The sequence below is a fragment of the Lissotriton helveticus genome, chromosome 3_2 (genome assembly GCF_964261635.1).
Source record: "Lissotriton helveticus chromosome 3_2, aLisHel1.1, whole genome shotgun sequence".
NCBI lineage: Eukaryota > Metazoa > Chordata > Amphibia > Caudata > Salamandridae > Lissotriton > Lissotriton helveticus.
In genome coordinates this window covers 49,696,597-49,718,463 of record NC_136062.1, presented here as the reverse complement: position 1 = coordinate 49,718,463, position 21,867 = coordinate 49,696,597, and the positions used below count along the sequence as shown (strand labels likewise).

The 21,867-nt window shown below is 49.8% G+C and overlaps 1 protein-coding gene across 1 annotated transcript in view; it reads left to right on the top strand.

The window, feature by feature from the left end:
* The first annotated feature begins 1,386 nt into the window (after positions 1 to 1,386).
* Positions 1,387 to 21,867, top strand: part of SLC24A5 (solute carrier family 24 member 5) — a 189,292-nt gene continuing 168,811 nt past the window's right edge. Inside the window, exon 1 of the mRNA XM_078684592.1 lies at positions 1,387 to 1,698. Within this exon, the coding sequence (XP_078540718.1) occupies positions 1,560 to 1,698 (139 nt within the window). The 5' untranslated portion in view covers positions 1,387 to 1,559. The remainder of the gene's footprint in view (positions 1,699 to 21,867) is intronic.

Here is a 21,867-nt window from a genome sequence, read left to right as displayed (position 1 = left end):
CCCAGCCAGGCCGGGGAGATCAGGGAGCCTGCCCAGGCATGACGGACCCCTGTCCCAGGCACAAGAACCCTCAGGACGTGTGTTCGTTTTCCACACATTTTTTCCAAAATTCTGCGTAGTGGCGCTATGCCAACTGCGCCCAGCCCTAGTATTTATCACATGTGATACATACCACCACTATTCCCAGACTCCTATTCTGAATTTTCAACTTGAAAATGAGGCATAAAATGCAAAATTGTTTTGAACACATCAAGTTCTACATTTTTTGCTGGAATCTATGGCCCTCATTTCAAGTGACCAATAAATTACAATATGTGCTATAACTCCTGTAACTACACATATCGGAATTATGTATTTTGGGATAAATACGGGCGGGTCAAACATATGATTTTGGTGCAGTGAGCACTAACATTTGTATGTTATTCCTGTGGAGTAACAAGGGGGTGCGGCTTCTTACCCCCCGTTCTTACCTGCATGTGCCGCGGGGCAGTAAATGCAGGAATCGCCAGCACTACACCCCTCAGCTCCTACATATGGCTGCCATGGGTGGCAAAAGGTCTACCTACACCACTGTGTTATTCCCCCAAACTCGTGATAAATGATAATTATCACACACTATGGTGGCCAAGGCCCCAGTCACAGTGAGCATAATTAATTGGAAATAGTGCTATTCCTCAGATTACCGCTGATATCACAATTACTAGTTGTATGTATGATAAGTGCAGTGCACCTAGTAAAACCGGGCAAAGGCTGGTAAAAACTGCCCAAAATTCACTGGGACAAAAATGTGCAATAAATAGAAGGATATGCAGATCTTGGTGTGATAAGCAAGCTATACTCCATTTACAAGTCAGAGTCTAAATTGGGTGCTATTTCCCGCACCCAATAAATTTCAATCCCTTTGATTTTGGAACGTTAGGAGTAATATTAATATTAGATAATCAGTGGCATAACAAATGCCCCTACAATGCTTGGGGGCAACATTTCATGCTCCACCCTCCACGCAAACCTTAAATTAACCCAAGGCCAATATCCGTGATATATGTGAGACTCAGGGGCCCCACAGCGCATTTTGCGTTACACCCCTGCACACAACTCATAGGAATGTACCCTTTACCCTCTGATGAGGGCCAACAGCTCTCTTTCTCTGCCTACGCTCAGCTGTGAATGCGGCCTGCGTAGTTGAATGTGCCTTGCAGCTTTTGGTTGAATAAGGTTTCTTTTCATTGAACTTTTATGTTTGAAGAGCGTCTTGTGCCTCGTGATTTGCCATCATCTGAGTTCAGGTCTTAGAACGTTTTTCTCTTTTTGCCCCCAGAGGAATTCCGTGAAAAAAATGCCTCAACTACTCACTGGGAAGGACACGTTGATTCTTAATTTGGTGCGTGAGGGAGGTCAAAAGCTCCTCACATGATGCGGCTTTTCTTTACTCTCTCAAAGTTCCCGCAGCAAACGAGATAGGAGGGTCTGGCCGGGCTTTGCTCTCAGGCAGCCGTCTTACGAAAGAGAATAGGTGTGTGCGCTAGCCGCTACTCTTCCACCGAGGACCAGGAGAAGCCATGAGCCCCGCTCGCCCCTTGCGCAGCAGGGGTCTGGGCCTACGCGCCTTCGGCCTCTTCCTGCTGCAGTGCGGGGCTGTTCACCTCGTCTGCAGAGCAGCCGCCCCCGTCTTCCAGAGCAGGACTCGACGAGACGCAGGTGGGTTTGTGCTTCAGGGGCGCGTGCTACTCCACAGGAGCTGCTGGTTCATTGAAGCCGACTGTGCGTGTCACTGAGATTTCACAGGCATCAGCAGTGGAATTGGGGATGCTAATTCCATTTCATGCAGTCACAGTGTGTTTGCTTTTCTTATTTTCCTCCACAACACAGAAGTCTCTTTGTTCAGCCTTCTCCCATGCATAACGTGCACAGCAGCAACTTCACACAATTTTTCGCGAGGGGAAAAAAACGAAAGGCTCTGGAAATCAGAAGCCTTTGAAACCAAGTCAAGCGTTTGGGTATGTGAAGCGTTGATGTCGCTGTCTTTTCAGAAGATATGTGGCAAGGAAACGGATAAGAAGGCATTACCGGCAGCTGTAGGCTGTCGGGGTGTCCAGTTCCATGCGTTAGTAGCTCATCCAGTCCAAGTTTTTTAGTAGCACGTGTAGTGTTGTATAACCCAGTATACAACCTGGACTTCCAATCCCAGAATTCAGTCTTAATTCCTGCACTGAAGTTACGCATGCACAGTGCTAGTAACTTGAGAGTTCTACAGTCAGTTCCTGCGTATTTATATGTTGACTTGGGAAATAAGGGCGTAGCTAATAACAATGTATCGGTTGCAGTGGCCCAGGGTGCAATAGCCCCCCCTGTACCTCAATTATACTTGTGTTTAACTTGTTTGCCTGAACCCTATGGTACACCGGCTACGTCATTGCAGAGATTTAGAACATAATTGGCAGACATATCGTTTGCATTTGCCGTCACGGCGTTTTATGTTGTGTGTTTTTTTATTTTTTAAATAGTTTTGTGTGTTTTGTTTAGATTACATTTGTATATAACTCTTACAACCCATGACGAGGCGTTTGTATGATCCTGTGGCACTTTTAGAGTCTGCATCAAAAAAACATTTTTACCGCCTTATAAAAAAATTATGTATGAAAATTATCCGCAAACAGATTTTTTCTGAATAAACGTCACAAAAGTGAATTTCTGCACACACCAGTCATTCCGACGCATGCATCATAATGGCTCCATGATATTTGCTCTAGCGCCTAAGAGCGGAGTGCAGTGTACCTGATTGTAGCATGCTTTCTCACTTGCCTTTCAGCTGGTGGAAGTTCCACGTACAAATTAAAAGCAACGTAATTAATAATCCACGCGAAATTCGATGAAACGAAATTTTTGTGGTTTATTTCTCGTATTTGCCTTGTACGGAAACCTGACTCTAAATTGCTGCTAGCAGTCAGTGGCAAAAGTATTACATACCTGTAATGTAATCCCTCGTATAACCAGGGGTATCTACATTTCCTCATTAGTAGTCCATATAAGCACTCTTGTGAATGACCAGTCTCTATACTGTTACATTGTTCTCTTCACCTTTATTGTGTAGCTTTTTTCTCTAACTCTCCATATGCCCCGACTCACTTTGATAGGATTAAACTCATGAAGGCGCTGGTGTAACTATTCCTGCTTTAAAATATGCGGTAAATGTGGTGCAGGTCGTCTATCCTGACCTTAACTTCAATCTTCTTTTTAAACTACCATAAAACCGGTGTACATAGACGTAGACCAACCCATCTTTTCATTACAGTCTAATGCCTCTTTCTAGACTCCCAAGATTTTACTCAATTTTAACAATGTGTGCATTACAAGGAAGAGAAACATAATGTGTTAATTAATGCTCTGTGCTGTTTTCTTTCAAAAGATCAGCTTTTTGCTATAAATCGACCTTTTGGTCCCTAAAAGATTGACTTTTTATTTTCACCGATACACGTTATACCGGTCACCTGATTGGAATGACCTACATACGTCTTAATTTCCGGCACTAAACTTGGGAGGCCATAACTGTGTGGAGAATTCCTGTAAGAAGGATACGATTGCTGCGGCCATCGGTATGTCAGTGACAGTGTCCACGGTGCCAATGTCGATGATATACAAAGAACGGGCAGCATTAGGCGGGATTTGTGTAACTTGATTCCTGATATATTCACAATATCTGCTGTGTTGACGTTCCCTTTATATCGCATGCCGTACTCCTGCTGAAGCAGCAAAGCACATTTGTGGACATGTGTCACTCTACTGTAAGGATTCGGGCCCTAGTGCCACATGCTCAGGAATAATGGACATAGACACAGATGGTGTAGTACTGGAACTCGCCCTGGGAATGTGTGCCCGGCCCCTTTTATTGGCAGGATCACCTGACTGGTGATACCTGTGATGGGTGGGTGTACAGGTGCAACACAAGGCGGAACACTAGAACATGTCCAGCAGGACACTACATCCCTTCCAAATTTTAATGAAAAAGAAACAAACAAAAGTCCAACCTATGAAGAAAACAAACAGCAATACACAGCACCAAAGAGTCTTTTCAGGTCATCTGCCGGGCGGTGCTGGAGGTCTGGACCGCACGGTCAGGAGGCTTTGGTCCATCTCAGCGATGTAGTTCAGACTGGCCTGCTTTCGCGGTGTTGGGAGTCTATTACCACAGTTCAGAAAGTGGTGCATCTGGAGCGGTGGTGGAGTCCACTTTGGAGATCTTCTTGAGAGTGCTCAGGCTCCGGTGGATAGCAAACTGGCAAAGACTGAGGATGACTTTGGTGGATGAGGGCCTTCCGCAGATAGCCTTTGGGTGACAAGTCTCCATCTGCGACCTCCATGATTCCTGGTGCCTGTTGAGGAGCTGCTGCTGACTCATCTCTCCGGTTAGGATTCCCCTCTCACAGGAACTTCGTTGAGGCCCTTGCCCCTGGATTGCCACGTGACTGCGTGGGTTGAGCGGGCCTCTCGTAGGCCATGCTGAGGGGTCGCTGTGGAACTCCCAACAGGGCCACTTCCAAGCCTCATGTAAGCCCTAAGGGTGGATAGTCTAATGCTCAGGTATGCTCTTTGGAAGGCCTCAGGTTAACAGGGCACACAGAAGGTTCCTTGGTGGCTAGCCTCCCACTTCACCAGGAGTGTCTCATTGAACTCTGGATGTCTTGAGTGTTTGGATCTACTCTGGTGGTGCGATGTTCTTGATGATGATGCACCTTGATAATGGATACATTAATTTTCTTGCACTTGGGCAACAGGCTGCGATCTCTTGCTTCCTGTGACTTTGTGAAGTTTGGAGGACTGGAGGGACTTCATGGCCAGTTGCAGTTATCTTCTGGCAGGCGCACTTACTAGACATGATGCCATTGATGCCAAGCAGCCAGTGACAGGTGAGTGGATGGCCACACTGTTAAGCGTGAGGCAAGGACGTAGATCGCACTTGCTAGCAGCTTACGGTCGGTCCTCCCGCAGAGCTGGCTCCAGTGACTTCTCTGCACCCCGGTGGCTGGCTTGTGTTGATGAACACCTTTTCCAGTGTTGACACGAGTCCTCTGACCAATCGCTCTTTTCCTTTTCACTTTTGCGCGCCTGTGGTGGTTGTTCGCCATGTGGCATCGTGCCACTCTCCTCTCATTAGCAAAGTGGTGTCCTGTCACGCTGTTCTCCCCTTTCGTGATGTGGTACCGTGCCATGCTCTTTTTTTTGCTTTGGACCAGGTTCCTCACTCGGATGTGGCATCCTGCTACATGTCTCATGTTTGCGCCACATGGACACCTCGCTGGTCGTGTCCGGGTCTTAGGACTGTCTTTACTTTGCTGCAGACCTGTCGCAGGTCTGTCCTGTTGGTAGGACTTGCTTCTAGTCCTTGAGGACCTTTAGTGGGCCCCATCCCCCTTCAGGGATTTTAGCAGTGCTCCACTGCCAGGATGGCAGATTACCTCTTCGCTTGAGTGTGTTGTACTTGCGCCTTGAGCTTGCGCCTCAGTGGCACCTGCTCCTGCCTCAGTTCAGCCATGCTTGGCGGGGTCGGTCACTCCGTTTGACATGCTCCTTGCTTGTGGTGCGATGTGTCATCCGGCCATGTGTTGTATGTCCTTGGAGCACATGTCGTGGTGGCAGCTTGGCACCTGGAGTGTACGACTCTCCCCTTGTCTGTCTGAGGCCACTGGCGACTCCGTCTTGAGGCAGTGTGAGGTAGGACAATCTGTGCTGCCTTTTCACCCACTGTGGTGTGGTGGAGATGTAGAGGATCTTCTAGCTGCCTTCAGCATTGCTTCTCCACTGTGGAGAGGACTCTCCTGGGCGTCTGCACATGCGGTCAAACTTCTCGGTGCATGCGTCAGCGCACAACTGACTCTGTGCCCTTGGTTCTTCTTCAAGACGCCCTCTTCTGGTGCTTGGCGTGCTTGCTCTTCTTCCTTACAGTGGTGGCCGTTCACCGCTAGGGTCGTGTGGTGCAATTTCATCACTTGTGGTGACGTCAGGCAGCCACTAGGGGTGCCCGCACCCCATGTTCTCCTTTCGCCTTCCATGAGGCTTGCTTGGCTTCCTCTTGTCGAGGAGTAACAGTCTTTTGCTGTTTCTTCTCCCAGCCTCGTGTGTAGGCTGCTCTGCAAGGTATTCTTGCTATTCTAGGCTACCACTTCTTTAGTGCTGCAGTCGCAAAAGCCAGTCACCAGGGGACGTGTGGTATGCTCAGCACTTGCCCTGACTTCTTTGTAGCGGTCTCGGTCTCCTTACCTGTGAGGGCTCTGCAGGCAGGAGGTTCAGGCACAGTGTGGCTCCTCTCATGCTTTTGCATGAAACCATTGTGTATGGCAAAGTCAAAGGGGTCCTTCTGGCTCTTTAGTGATTTGCACAATCATGTAGTGGAGTCACAGAGGAACCACTTGCTCCAACTGGTGCCGTTCATTGGTGCTCGCTAGCTGGCGCTGTGGACACTTCACTCTTGCCGCTGCAGCTTTCCCTATGCTGCGGACCAGCTTTCGTGGTTGCAGGTGTAGCAGTGTACACCAGAAGACATCAGGGTGCGCAGTCTACTAGCACTGCAGGCAGTCTTCACTTGGTGTAATTTTCCTGCAGACACTTGGCAGCTGGGATGTGCTTCACTGGGGGCCTGCCTTGCCACCACATGCTTGTAGCAGCAACCGGTTGCTTGAGTCGTCCAGAGATTCTTTGATGAGCTCGCTGTCTTTTCCCTGGGGTAATAACCGGCAGGGGGCCCTCATGTGCTTATTTTTACGGGTGCTGTACCACTGGTGCCCACTAGGTGGTAGTGTAGCATTTTAGTTCCCAGGCCCCGGCAGTCTTTCCTGGAACTGCGGGCTCTGCTGACACAGGAGATGCAGGTGCTGGGCCGTGTGCTGCTTCAGTGCGGTACAGCGACCCAGCAGCTAGATGACACTGCAATGACTTTCCTGTTGCCACAGAAACTTCACTGTCTCTGCGGGACAGTTGCCTTGGGATGCAGCACTTCCTCAAACCGGCCAATGCCTCCCCCTTACAAGGTGAGAGGGTATGGGGTGGGGATCTGCAGTTCGTGGTTCTTTTTTTCTCGTTCTGGGTGGCAGAGCGTTGCAGCTATGGTGTGACTTGCTGCTTAATTGCCCTGAAGGCACCTCTCGCATGTCGCAGCAGCTTTTGGGTAGGCTGTGTAATGTAGTGTCCTGCCAGGACACAGTCTAGTTGTTGCAGTGTAACCCTACACTAAACACCCACCCACCACAGACGTCACTGGGTCAGGTGACGCTGTTAATAAAAGTGCCTGAGCGCACGTGCTCGAGGCCAGATCTGCTATCCCCTAACTGGCGTCCTGTGTCATGCTTTCCTACACCATGTGGGCCTAAGGCCCAACACTACATTGGCGACGAGGCCGGTAGTGAAGCCACGCGTGCCACTGCCAAAACGTCCTGAGAAAAGGGGGAGAGAGCTGCCCGCCTGCAGGGCACCCCCCGTAGCAGGGCGCAGCAGCGCCGAGAAGCCGGTGGGCACGTCGGAGCCCCGCAGCCTGCAGCGACCGTGAGGCCCACCGCACCTGCCTTCAAGGATGAGCCGACCGGAGCCCACCCGCGTCGGCCGCCACCATCCAGCGCCACCAGGAAACAGCGAACCGCCCAGAGCCCACCTGAGACGGCCGCGGGGCAGAGACCCCCACCGGAGAGGTGCACCGGCCGGACGGAGCCCACCCGCCGCGACCGCAGCCCAGGATCTGGCCCGTCGGCCGAAGGTGAGCCGGGAGCGGGAGGTGACTCCCCCCGGAAGACTGTGCACCGAAGCGGAGCCCACCCGCTATAAACACAAACTGTGCCCCAAACTGCGAGGGGTGCCCGCCATTGTCCCTGCATCAAAGCAAGACTCGCGGAGCCCACCCGCGGCCCGCCTACAGCGACGCAGTGTTGGCCGCAAACTGCCCCGTGATAATGCAAGGCTCGCGGAGCCCACCCGCGGCCTGCCTGCCGTGTCCCCCGCCGTGTGTGTGAAGAGCCTACGGCGAGGGTGAATGAACACTTGAGGCAAGACTCGCGGAGCCCACCCGCGGCCTGCCTGCAGCGCCCCTCCCCCGCCGCGTGTGTGAAGTGCAGCGGCGGGGTGGACAACCTACGAGAGGAGCGCCCGCAGCGTGAGGGAAGCTGCGGGGCGCCGTTTAATGAAAACGGAGCCCGCCCGCGAGTGTACTGACCCCAGCGCTGCGTGTACCACTTTGCCGGAGGGCGGACTGTGCCCACAAACAGAGGATCAGCGCCAACACCCCACCCCCGTGAAGCGTGTGGCCGCCGCGGTGGGGGAGGAAAAACAAAGTGTAAACCCAACGCCCAGTAAAAGCAGCACTCACCGGAGTTAAGGGAAGCCCACCCGGGGTGACTGCCTGCATCACCACTGAGAGGAACAGAGGCGGCAAGGCAGAGTGACCGGAGAACAGCACCGACACTCCTTTTCCCCCCCCCCCCCCCCGCGCAACGTGTGAATCAGGAAAGCTGCCGCACTGAGGGGGAGGTAAGAGACAAGATGCAGCAATGAAGCCCGTACCGGCACCGTGAAATCTGCCACCATGCGGTCAGTGAGTTTCACCGCACTCTGAATAGCCTGCACGGAGCAACCGCGAGGGGGTCACACAGATTTAAAGAAAAGACTCGAAGCACAACACAGCCCAGGCACAGACAATCACACAACAGGAGCCGTCTTACCTCAATGGCACCGTGTGTCCCTCTTTCTGCATCCTTAGCACCCTCCTGCACCGTGCCTGCCTGAACTCTTGGGGGCATCAGCAAAGCCATTGTAGCTGCAGCGCCACCCACCTACTGACTCGGGGACACCGCGCCACAGCAGCACACAGCCCCACGCCGGCGCCTCTATCAACTGGGGCCCACAGCTCTCAGAAAGACTGCCGGAGCCGGCAAATGGAAAACGCTGCCCGCCATCTAGTGGCCACGAATGGTACTGCGCCCATGCAAAGGCAGCAAATAAGGACCGATGCCTGTACTGTCTCCAGCACAGAGGAACAGGAGTAGCAGCCGCGTTCCCCACCACTGACTGAGCAGCCCCACCTGCCCCAACTCAGTCTTCCACTTCAGCATCAGCCTGCGCGACTCAACAGCTGCAGCAATACCTGGTGACTGGCGCTGTGCACCAGCGTCAGAGGTGCTCTCACGGTAAATGCCTCCCTGCCCAAACACATAGCACCAGGTCAGGGAGAACGCACCACCAGTAGGAGAGAGACTGCCTGCTCAGGCCCAGTCACCGACAAAGGCTGCCCCAGGCACCACAAGACGTGCCCTCAGGGAGGAGTGCTCAGAGAGTAGCCCTTTGTACCCAGCAAGCGAAGGCAGCAAGGACTCCCACCAAGAGTCAGCTAAGGCCCTGCACAACCAAAAGAGCCACAGCGACACAGGAGGAGTGGCCAGCAGCAGAGTGCATGCTCCCAAGCATGCACCAAGACATTCAGAAGTCCAAGACTCCCCAGGACGCCAACTGCCGCCTGAACCCCACGGCGACACGTACCGCTACAGGAGCACCACTGGGGACCCAACGCTGCTGCGACACTGGTAGTAGGATAACTGACACAGCCAAGTCAGTTGACAAATGCACTACATGCCACAAAGGATGGCGTAAACTTTCGAAGGAGAAAGAAAATTGCACAAACCCACGATGGGTCAACAGTAGCGAGGGGCAACAGACTGAATAGCGCCCCCAAAGAGAATCTACTACCACGCAGCAAGTAAGTGCGCAACCACGCAGAAGACACCCACACACACCAGCAAAGGGTCTGCAGATGCCACTTCCAGCCCGACGTGGGAAAGAGGCACAAACGCCTCACCAAGCATCCAAGCACTGACAGAACGTCTGGAGGGAAACGCCTGCCAAGCACTGGAAGAACGTCCAGGGAAAACGACTGCCGAGAGCAAACGACGGTGAGAGCAGCGACGCCTTGTGGCCACAGGTGTTCACCGCAGCATCAATCACTCCCGCCAACGGTCCAAAGCAGCAAGTCTCTGACAACAGCCAAAGCAGCAAGTACCCAACGACTCACAACAAGCGTCCAAGAATTCCACACCCGCACGACAAGACTGCGCAGCACTGCGCCGGAACGTGCCAGGAATCATGAGCGCCGAAATGCCGCTACACAGCGACACGCCAACGCCACGGGACAGCACACAAAGGTCCCCAACAGGGACAGCAATGTCTCGCAGCAACCGGAGCGCCACCGTCAGCACGCATGGCAGCATGCGCCAGAGTTGCACCAGGAGCGGTGACGCAACCCTCCTCCGCGCAGACAAGACGCGCCAACGCCAACACACCGTGACGGTGAATAGCGACCCCAAAGAAAACAGCACAGCATGACAACTCATGCCCAAGATGAGAACCGACCACCCAGTCTGGTCACCATGGAAAGAAAAGCAACAACAGAGAAAATCGCGACAACTGGTCCAGTCAGTGAAGAGAAGAACACCATGCCAGAGAGCTATGCCCAGACCAGAAAGAAACAGGCGGAGTGCACGCCACCTGGGGAAGACTGGTCGGGAAGGCCAACGACAGCAAGAGGACCAAATAACGTCGCAAGAAGGAACATGGAAAGCAAGGGCGCGACGCCATAAAAGAAATTGAAGATACGACGACAGGTCTAGTCACCAAGCCAAGTGAAGACAGTGTCCTACCACATGGACAAGACCACGGAGACGACATGTAGAGGGCCCGCTACATGGAGAGTCCTGGTTAGCATGAGAAATCAAGAAAGAAGACCGGACCGTGTCGAGGAAGTGAACGAGGAGGAAGAATGGAGAATCACATCACCCCACAGAGGAGGAGAGAGAACTACAGCACACAGGAACATCGGTGCTGTCCAAGGAGCATCGTAACAATCAGCACACAGGAACATCGGTGCTGTTCAAGGAACATCGCAACATCCGTGTGGATCCCAGTAATCCCTACAGCCACTGATGAACTGCATGGGTGCCCCGTGAACCTGAAGCTTACCGAAGCAGAACATACCCGAGCACTAGACAATCCACCCTTGTGGACTACACAAGACTCGACTGTGGCCATGTCCGAAGTTCGGCAGCGACCCGTACAGCCCACGCGATCAAGTGGCGGTCCAGGGGACAAGGGCCTCGGCCGCATATCCTGTGAGAGAGGAATCCGGATAGGAGAGGTGCAGCAGCGGCAGCTCCACGACAGGCAACAGGAAGCATGAAGGCCCCAGGTAATCACCTGGCACTGAGAAACGGTCTGTTGAAGACACTGAACCCATGTCCTAACGGCAAGACCATCCTGGCGGACGACATCAACACCCCCGAGGACATCATGAGAGACTTGGCGGTGAGTCCGTTGGCAGTTCGGCAGCGACGCCTTTGCGCGGCTCATGCGAAGCCCGCACGGCCCACCCGGTCCCGTTGTGTCCGACAAGAGGGTCCTCCCAGCGTCTCTAGTGAGAGAAGAGTCCAAGCAGGAGAGGCCAGTCTTCAAGGCTCCCGTGAGAGAGGAGTCCAGCAAGAAAGGCAAGTCAGAAGTTACCTGGCCGGACGGAGAGGTGAAGGCATCAAGATCAGCAAAGCCAAAGAAAGACCTCTCGTGCCATAATCGTCTCCTACAACAACCAAACGTGGTCATCCACTGGACTAGGAACACCTGCGAAACCCCTCAAGGGTCACACCTTTTCTGCTCCCAAAGTGAGAACACTGTACATAAGCGTCAACACAGCAAGACACGGATGATCTGAAGTACACCGCCAAGGTGAAGCTCATCTGACTGACTTTGTAGTTTTGGAACTTTCAACATTTTCCCAGCTGATCGCCTGAAGAGGATCTGTTGGGGCTATCAAATGTTATTGTTCTGTTTTTCTTGCAGGTCGGACATTCACTTTTCCTTTCATTAAAGTTGGGGAGGAATGTAGTGTCCTGCCAGGACACAGTCTAGTTGTTGCAGTGTAACCCTACACTAAACACCCACCCACCACAGACGTCACTGGGTCAGGTGACGCTGTTAATAAAAGAGCCTGAGCGCACGTGCTCGAGGCCAGATCTGCTATCCCCTAACTGGCGTCCTGTGTCATGCTTTCCTACACCATGTGGGCCTAAGGCCCAACACTACATGTTGCTCTCACTGCAGTGTTCCCGGGCCTCGTTGCGGTGTGACGGACAATGGCACCGTGGCACTGTATTAATCACTAAAAAGGGGGGGGGTCCTAGGGAATATTTAACGACCAGCCTATGCTACAGCCCTTCTAACTATTTGAATACCAACCAAAAGTAGCATGGGGTCAAACTGAGGAAAAAGAGACGGTGTGTTTGTATACCAAAGACGAAATCAAACAGTGGGCGCTCTCCAAAAGTTAGAGATGTTCCCATCAGAATCCCAACCTGTACCGCCCCACATCATTTGGGAACAGTTGAAGTCACAAATGGGAAAGATCGCCCAGTGTATGATGTGGCCAGTCCTAGCCAAACCTATCATTCGAGTCCCATTGTGTATTGACTATTGAATCAGTTACAGGTGGTATCTGAAAAGCAGTGCTAAATTGTGAAAAACAATAAGTGTTAAAGTGACATAATATAAAATTGGGTAAAGTCGAGGAAAATCATCTTAATAGGCACCTCCCTTTCCCAACATTAAAAACAGTGCATAGGTAGTGTTAGCAAATAACTACCCAGATGTATGTAATGGTCGACATGTTTCTGCAGTTTACCTAGGGCCCACAGGTCACCTACTGCTTCATCAGGACCTAATATGCTACTGCTGTATTAAGTGAAAAACCAAATAGTGAGATAATCATCACCTGGAATTCTCCTGTTTCCAAGATCCCAGGATATCCCAAAGTAGAAAACACACATGATGGGAACATCTCTAACTTTTGGAGAGCGCCCACTGTTTGATTTCGTCTTTGGTATACAAACACACTGTCTCTTTTTCCTCAGTTTGACCCCATGCTACCGTGGCACTGTAGCCACTTTCCCTTTTAGCTTGCAGGTTCTTTTGATACTGTGGGCTGCTCGATGTGCCATTGTAGGGTTTTGCATGCGGGAGTGACCTTGGGCTCTGGCTCTTTACTCCTTACAATGTGGGCTTCTCCCAGTGTTGGTTTCCTCTGTTGAGGCAGAGGCGGGGTTGTACCACTCACTGGTTGCAGCAGGCCAGCCAGAGGCTACCCGCAGGTTCACCCTGTTCGGGCCGTCTCCTTCAAAACTCTCCAGAGGCTGTGCTGTTGTTGGCTGCTACTACCATCGGTGAGTCACTCCTCCGGGCTCTACGATGGTGTGGAGGTGGCAGATCAGCCTCCATGCAGCGTTAGCAGAGACACCAGGGATGCCTCCTAGGGCTTGCTTGTCTCCCGCTGCGACCTGTTACCTCTCTCTCTGGGCGGGGCTCGGCGTGCAAGGCTGCAGCTACTGGCTCGGGGCTCATGCATGTCACGCCATGTCAGGAAGACAATCCTCTTTCCCCACTCATGGGAACAGACCATATGTGGGCGCCTCAGCACTTTATGATGGGGACATGCATCAGCCCCTCCTTTTTTTGAGGGTCTTGGGGCGCAATCCCTTGTCCGCATTGTCCTGATTTCGACCCCCGGGCACTGCCATGTCCGCTGTCAACTTTTCACGCCAGTGTTCCTTACTGGGCGGCTGACATTCTGGCAGGGGTGTAGTACTAGAACTAGCCCCGGGCACATGCGCCCAGACCGGATGTATGACATTGCAAAGCATGCTTTTACCATGCATGCTGTTACAACGCAGTTTTTACAACGCATACCATTACAACGCAGAGCGCTTTGGGGTGCTGGATAGTGAATAGTTTAATTTACTATTCCAACTCCAGTCCCCGTGGACACTAGGGAAGGTGTTGGATAGTAAATTAAATCTATTCCCTATCCTAGAGCACCTCCCAGCGCAATGCGTTGCAATGGTTTTCATTGTAAAACCTGCGTTGTAATAGCACTTCGTGGTAAAAGTTGCGTTGTAAAGGATGTTTCCCGCCCAGACCCTTTTATTAGCAGGGTCCGCTGACGCCTGTGATGGATGGGTGTACAGTGTGGGGCAACACAAGGCAGAACACTAGAACATGTCCAGCAGGACACATCTACCACCGGGGAGTGCCTTAGTTGGAATACTGTTTTTCTCTCAAATAACCTGCATGGATTGTGTATGCCATCTTGCATAAACACTCGAGTTATGCTCTAACTGTGTGCAGTCGGCAGTGCAGAGGCGTAGCTAGAGCTTGTGGCGCCCGGGGCTATCCCTCAGATTGCCGCCCCTGGGGGGAGGGGTGTTGGGGAAAAAGGACGGCGAGCACTTGAAAGAGGTCCGAGAGACGCATAGTATCGCTGGTAATAGTTACCTCGATCATGCAAGGTACATGCACTTACATGACACGGTCCAAGGCTACACAGTTGAATACACCAGTGACCGGCAGTACAAAAGGAGATCACACACACTGCATGATCTATCTGGGGACTCAGAAAAACTGCATGTGACATCCATCAGAGAGCTGCGTGAACAATTACTACACGAAAGGAGTGCATACCACATATTAGCCCTGCTAAAGTGTTGAGAAATTTAAATTTTATACTGTCTGAAAATTTCCCAAGATAATTTTGTCTTTGCCTTCCTTACGAGTTTGCTTTAAATTCTGCTATGTGCGGTAGCTCCTGGAACCACACTTATTGGACTTATGAGTTTTGGAATGAAAACCATGTTTCTTGATAAATTCTTCAGGCCAAACCTACTGATATCTATCAGGGGAAAACCGGAAGATGGCATTTAGGTGCAGTAAGCAGCAAGATCTGGACGTTGGTCCTCGTTACTGGGGGAATAACCACTCGTATTGAAGGGTATAGCAACATCAACAACAACAAAAAATAAATCCAAATCCTTCCTTTCTACCCCTCCACTATCCTTTTTCAATCCAAATAACAGACTAACATGCCCACTACTCAAATAAATTTCCTATTTCACTATACTAATTCACCACTAATCCTTCATGGGTTCCGGAGTAGCATGCTACTCGCCGAAAAAGCACATTAACACCTCAACAGGGGTAGCAAGCGCTATATAAATGCAAACCTTTTTACCTCTTCTACCCCTTCAGTATCCTTCTTAATACAAATAATTGACTAACATATCCACCACTCAAATTATTAAAAATGACTTGCATATTTAATTATACTAATTCACCACTAACACTGTATGGGTTCCATTCTACTACTCGCCGAAAAACACTTCAACCCCCCACCATCATAGGTAGTAAGTTCTATATGAATGCAATCATAAACAACAATGAACCTGTTCAGAAGGTGAACACGCTGCTCAGTGACTCCTCCAAACATGTACAGTCACCCAACTTTGTGTGACGGAACAGCGGTTATCCTTATGCCGTCTGTTCAGGAGGGACCTGGATCACCTGCTAGTTAATAAAAACAATTGAGTCTGTGAGCTCTGCCTCCAGTGGTCTATCCGACCCTCCAGTGTGAAATGACCAAACATAAGTAGGAAAGGAAAAAATGAGAAAAACGATTGGCAGTGCCTCACGGGAGTAACACCATGGGAGTCTGCAGACTGGTACTCGCCTGCATCTTCAGGTTCTCATCATCAGCGACTGCCAACCCATAACAAAAATTGTGATAAAGTAAGAAAATGAAAGAAGACATAGTGCAAAGTGTCTATGTCTCCATACCTCCACTATCATTCTCAATCCCATAATCTGACTAACATATTAGTGGAGAAGTGTGGCTCACTGGTTAGAGGAGGCAGACCTGGAAGCAGAGGTCAGCCCGGGACCAGGGTTCAATTCCCGGCTCGGCGGGGTCTTGAGTCCTAAAATGTCCATGGACTCGACAATTCTCGCTCCGGTGCCTACTCGATTCACGGGTTCACACTCTGCGACTCTGGGCAATAGCTTGCTTAATCTCCACAACGGCCCCTCGCGGCGGGATGCCTGGCTTTCACCTTGCGGATACCCTGCCGGGGTTATCTCACAGGGGAATACCAGGACGGGTTCCCTAAGCAAGCGCTTAGAAACCGCTCGGTGATTTGCGCTATATAAATTCCTGTACATTTACATATTCACCACTCGCCTTACTTTCAACTTTTCACTATACTAATTCACCACTATTCCTTTCTGGGTTCCGAAGTAACGTGCCACTCGCCAAAAAAGCGTTTTAACACCCCATCAAGGGTAGCAAGCGCTATATAAATGCAAACCTTTTTCCCTTTCTTCTATCCCTCCACTATCCTTCTCAATCCAAATAAATGACTAACATATACACACCACTCCAATTTCTTTCAAATTTTCACTATACTAATTCACCACTAATGGGTTCCGGCGTAGCGTGCCTCTCGCTGAAAAAGCGCTTTGATGCCTTGTTATGGGTAGTCAGTGCTATATAAATGCAATTACAATACAATACAAAAAATAATTGCAGAATTGCCATCAACACCCTCAAGCAACCAGGAAAGGGGAAACCATGCAACTAAATTTAAACCCATTTTTCCAAACTCCCGACCTCCACAAAGAACGAAGGTCTATATCAGTGTCAAAGGCAATATTGAAGCTACATGAAATCAACCACATCTGGCCCACATAAATATGTTAGATGCACGCTTTTTACATGTTATGCTTTTAATTAACTAATAAACTAGTTACTTGAACTGTTCATAGACATGACTGGATAACATGGATGCGCTGTCCTGGGGCTCTGGAAAAAAACACACAGACACACACACACAGCACACAGAGACACACACACCACACAGACACACACAGACGCACACGACACACAGACACGCACAAAACACACACCGACACAATACAAACACACACTACACACACACACACACAGACACAGGATGGAAGCCCTATTGTGCAGGGTTTCTAATAACTTTGCACTGAACTAATGTTATACATGAGTAAGTCATCTTAGAAAGATGATTCAGCGTTTCCTGCTGCAATCATTTTGAAGGAAGGAGACAGCACAATGCTACACCATCCAGAACGACAGTAGGCCTCAAAACCGCAGCAAATAAATGGCACACAACAAACATGTACAGTAATATTCTTGCCACACAATAACACCTCCAGAATCATGCTTTCGTTCGTGATGCAGTGGGAAAAGTCTTTGCATCAAGAATTGCTTTAACTTCCCCCAAGGACATAGGGCCAGTCAAAAATGTTCTGGGGCCTCGTCACTTTAAGAAACCGGTCCTAGGATGCTTGATTCCGGTCCAGGAAAGACATGGCTTGCCAGTTCGGGCTGGACTGTTCCCATGAGGCACAGGGTCAAGGCTGATTTGCATATGGCCATGTCTGAACTGGGGTGGTGTGGAGTGCAAAAAAAGATGGATTTAGGCCCAGATCACTGTACTGGGTGAATGTATGACATTGTTCTGCATTCTGTCCATCAACTGTTGTTTTGCATTTGCAAACTACATACAAGCGCAGTGCCTAAGGTCACCGGTACCGAATTTTCGAAATCAGATCGAAGCAGTGTCCTAATTTAATTGTGTTTTTCTTTTAAAGAGCCTGGAGCCCACTCACTAGTTAGTGTTCAGTAGAACAAAAGACTGAGTCTGTTCAAGGCCAGGACTAATTCCACCGACCCCTAAGTAGAGTAGACCTCCATGTGCATGCAACATCGGTTTCTAAGTTGCCCTCGAATCAGAAACGAACTAAAACCAATTTACCAGAATGTCAGCATGTGTTCATCAGCATTCTCAGTGTCAGTTGAGATGATGGCCCACTATTGTCTCCAACTCCCTTTGAAATATTTTGACTTAATGTATATTATGGATAATGTGAAAAGATTTTTCGTAATCACTTGACTAGTGTTGGACTTGGCCATTTTTTGCAGGTTCATCCCTGAACTTTTTGACTTCCTCCTAGCCTTTTTTCTGACATGGTGTTGGTGGTTTTAGGACTCTGGGCACTTTAGCACTGTTGTCCAGTGTAAAGTGCTGTCATGTAGCTCCTGAATATCCTTATATCGTGTTAAGTTAGCATAGGTACATTTGAGGTTTAAACGCCATTTTCCATTCTTGCAACTTCTGCACACGACACTTAATTGTTGACTTAGCTTTCAACCTAGTAGTTTGCCGTGGTTTCTGTGAGAATAATATGTTATTGCTCTGATATCAGCTTTGCTTAATAAACTATGTCTGCACGAAGAGTGCTGAAGTTTCAGGAACAACACGATATGGAATTGTTATGAGGTCTGATCTCCACGCCTTCATAGTCATAACACAAGTGCAGCCTTTGCCAACTCGGGCTTCAGGCGGGATTGATATTGCTTTGCATGAGGCACATAGAACACACTTGATGCGGTGCACATGCAGAGAGAGCTGGTGTATGCTGATGTGATTCCGTCATGCTAGGACACTAAGGTATGGGCCCGCCCTAAACCAACCCAAAGAGACCTTCTTAGCTAATAATATAATATATGTGTTAGGGAGGGTGAGATATAAGTGTTGTTAACTCTTATTCATTACAGCATGTTAACATGCTGTCACCATTCGCTTTTTATGTATTAGTAACTATGCTGGTAATTTTGCTACTGATAATAAGTATACTTGTATTATCTAAGATACTGCGCCTGAGAAGACGGCATTAGTAAATAAACATTTCAAATGCACATGTGTTCTTCTTTACTCCATGTTCTGGTTTGTAATGATAATATAACGAAAGAGTGTTCATGAGTTCCACGTATCCTGAGGTACTGTAAGTTCATGTTCTGGTTTGTCTAAACATTGGGAGTTTGATAAGACCAATGAGACACTGTAGCTAGCTTGGTAAGGGGTAAGTTGGGTACTAAGGTGAGTTTTGGGTCACCCTAATTCGCCGAGGTTCCAATCCTCTGTGCACAGTTCTGTGTGAGAACAGAAACCCTGCGACATGGCGCCCAACGTTTTCGGTGGTCTTATATCATGACACTCGAGTAGTATATCGTTCAAACCTTAACCCCTTCACCTCCGTTTCCGGAAAACGGGGTGTCGGTGAAACCTACCTATTTTTAGGTCTTTTTCAAGCTTGATTCTTTCTTAAACGGTTTCTTTGAATTACTACCCAGTTGTGCTACAAAGTCTTCTTTGTGTTTTCTTGTTTCCAGTGTTATCATGGCGGTGGCCATTGCGCAACATAGTCGTGTAGCGGTGCGCACACATCTGCAGGCGTACCAAGTCCCGGTGGACGGTATGGCTGTGATTTTAGTGGTGGGTGCAGATCCGGCGTTCCCTTTTGAGTTGTTTTACTCTTGGGTTACGTTTCCGGCTGTGGACGCAACTTCTGGTTTGTTCCACTCCTACACCGCCTCCGCTGTCCCGGCTGAATATACACCGTACAGGGCACTGGAAATACCTATTGATCATTGGCAGCATCGCGTTTGGTTTGATGGCGCCCTCCCCCACTCTTTGTCCGCTGCGAGGTTAGGTCCACTCTCAATTCCAGGTGCAAACTGGCCTGCGATGGGTGGGTTTATCCCGCACCCGAATCACGGCGCTTGTACCCTTGCAGAAATTCGTAGGCTACATGTGGTTTCCATTTCCGTGATTCGAGCATTAGTGCAATACGTCGGTCGACATCTACCTGGTGGTCCCCAGGGGGGTGCGGCCGTTCCCTTGGATCGAGGCGGTATGCGTCCTAATCCGGTGATGGTAAATTCGGTTTTTGGTGCGCGTCCAGTCGACAACGATTACTTCCCATTCTGGTTAGCTGAGAAGTTTGATCAACTGGAGGCGGTGTTTCCGAATTCTACTCCTGCTGATAAGCATAGAATGTTGACGATCACTTTACCGAAGGATTTAACTCCTGAGCTTGTTGACTGTGAAAGCTGGGGGAAAACATTTGCAGCCGTTTATACGAGGTGCTTTGGCACCCCGTCTATGAATGCACTGCCTGAGATCATTAAACGTGTTCAGAATGATCACGGACCTGAGGCAGCGGTTGAATTGGGTATGCGCCTGTGTGGTTCTTTTGAGATTGTAAGTGATCTCATACTTTCCAATGTTAAAGGAGATGCGGTGAACTTTCAGGTGTTGAATGCTTTGGCTGCTCTGCCCGATGCCGATAAACCCCGGCAGTTAGCAAAGATCGTTGTGGCCGCTTATAAGACAATTGGCCGCACAAGTAGAGGTCTGAAATATTTTTCAGTAAAGGAGAAAAAACAACCTCAGGGACAATCTGCAGTGACAGATGTCCAGCCCAAGTCCAAAAAACAGAATTGGCCTAAAAAACAGACACAGGGGAAGCAAAATAAACAGACTCAGGATTCTTTTCCTGCAATACAAGCTCCTGCGCCGACAGAAAAAGTTTATGATTTGCGCGATCGCGCGATGATTAAATCACCTGATCGATTTCAGGGTTCTGATCAACGCTCTCCTCGTTCCTTTCAGGAAACATCGGCCCCGAAGACCGGTGGAGGAGGCGGTGGACGTGGACGTGGTGGCCAACAAGGACGTGGTCAGTCCCGCCAGACGGATGGCGCAGTGAAGCAGGAGGATTCTACGCCTAAGCGTCCGCAGTTTGCGAAAAAGAAAGTCGCAGCCTTAACAGCGCATAGATATGCCACAGATAGTGAGAACGCGGCTTCGGAATCTGACGTGGGCTCTGACCTTGCTGGACAGCGCGGCGGAGATTACCATAGTCAGAGAGGCGCTCCGTCCACTACTGAGGGTGACAGCGACTGAAGTGTTCGTTGTAATAGAAACAGCCGATATGAGACTAGCTCCCCCTGAAAGACTTTTTGAAATTGTCCTGTTAATTGAAGGTGACATACAGCGTACTGTCAGAGGGGTATTTTGGAAGAATCTTTCTTCTACTTATGACATTTTGCTTTCGGAGACTGACTGGCCCCCACCTTTTGTGCTCGCGGCGCCGCGAGGGGAGGAGGTAATCCTTCCCAGTTTCGCGAAAACTGTCTCAACTGAGCATGCGCAGCATTTTGCAGAAGAGTGGGCTCGGGCTCTTGCGCCGGCTCTGTACCGCAACCAATGTGGTTGGGATAAATTGTCTCCTTGCCACGAGATTCCGTTGCGGCCGCAGCCTCAGCCTCAATATCCTATACGGCGGGAAGCAAAAGCTGCCGTCGCGGAAATCCTTGAACAATTGGAATATCAGGGAGTTATTGAAACGTGTGTGTCACCGATGAATAATCCCATTTTTACTGTGACCAAGCCTGACGGATCATATCGTTTGGTATTGGATTGCCGGCATTTGAACTCTCATTGCCGTAACTGTGCAGTACAGAATACTCACGGCTCTGCCCTGGTGGATAGTCTAGTGCGTAAGCGTTTCAAGACAACGCTTGACATTTCCAACGGTTTTTATGCCCACAGACTGGATAGCTTTAGCTCCCAATGGACAAGTTTTACGTCCGCTGGTGTGCAAAAATGCTTCCGGCGACTCCCGATGGGCTACAAGAATAGTCCTGGAGTTTTCACCTCCCGAATAGTCACTCTTTTAGAGAGTATCAATCCGGATGCATGTTCTTATGTGGATGATATTTATCTCACAGACGACGAGATTTGGTTGCATCTGTGTCGTGTAAATTCAATAATTTGTAACTTTGCAGATATGGGTTACAAATTTAATTTTGCAAAATCGCACATTGCAGAACACACAGTGTTGTTCCTCGGCTATGAGCTGAACAATGAAGGTCGGGGTTTGGCTCCTCACTTCTTGGAGAAATGCGCACAATTGCGCGCTCCTACGACACTGAAAAAATTACAGTCTTTGCTGGGCTTCTTGAATTTCGGCAGAACTTATGTTCCGGAATATGCCCAGCGTATCAAGCCTTTGTATGCTTTGATACAACCAACTTTCTCAAAATCATGCTGGCTGCCTGAGCATTCGGCCATTTTGCAATCATTGCAGGCTGAT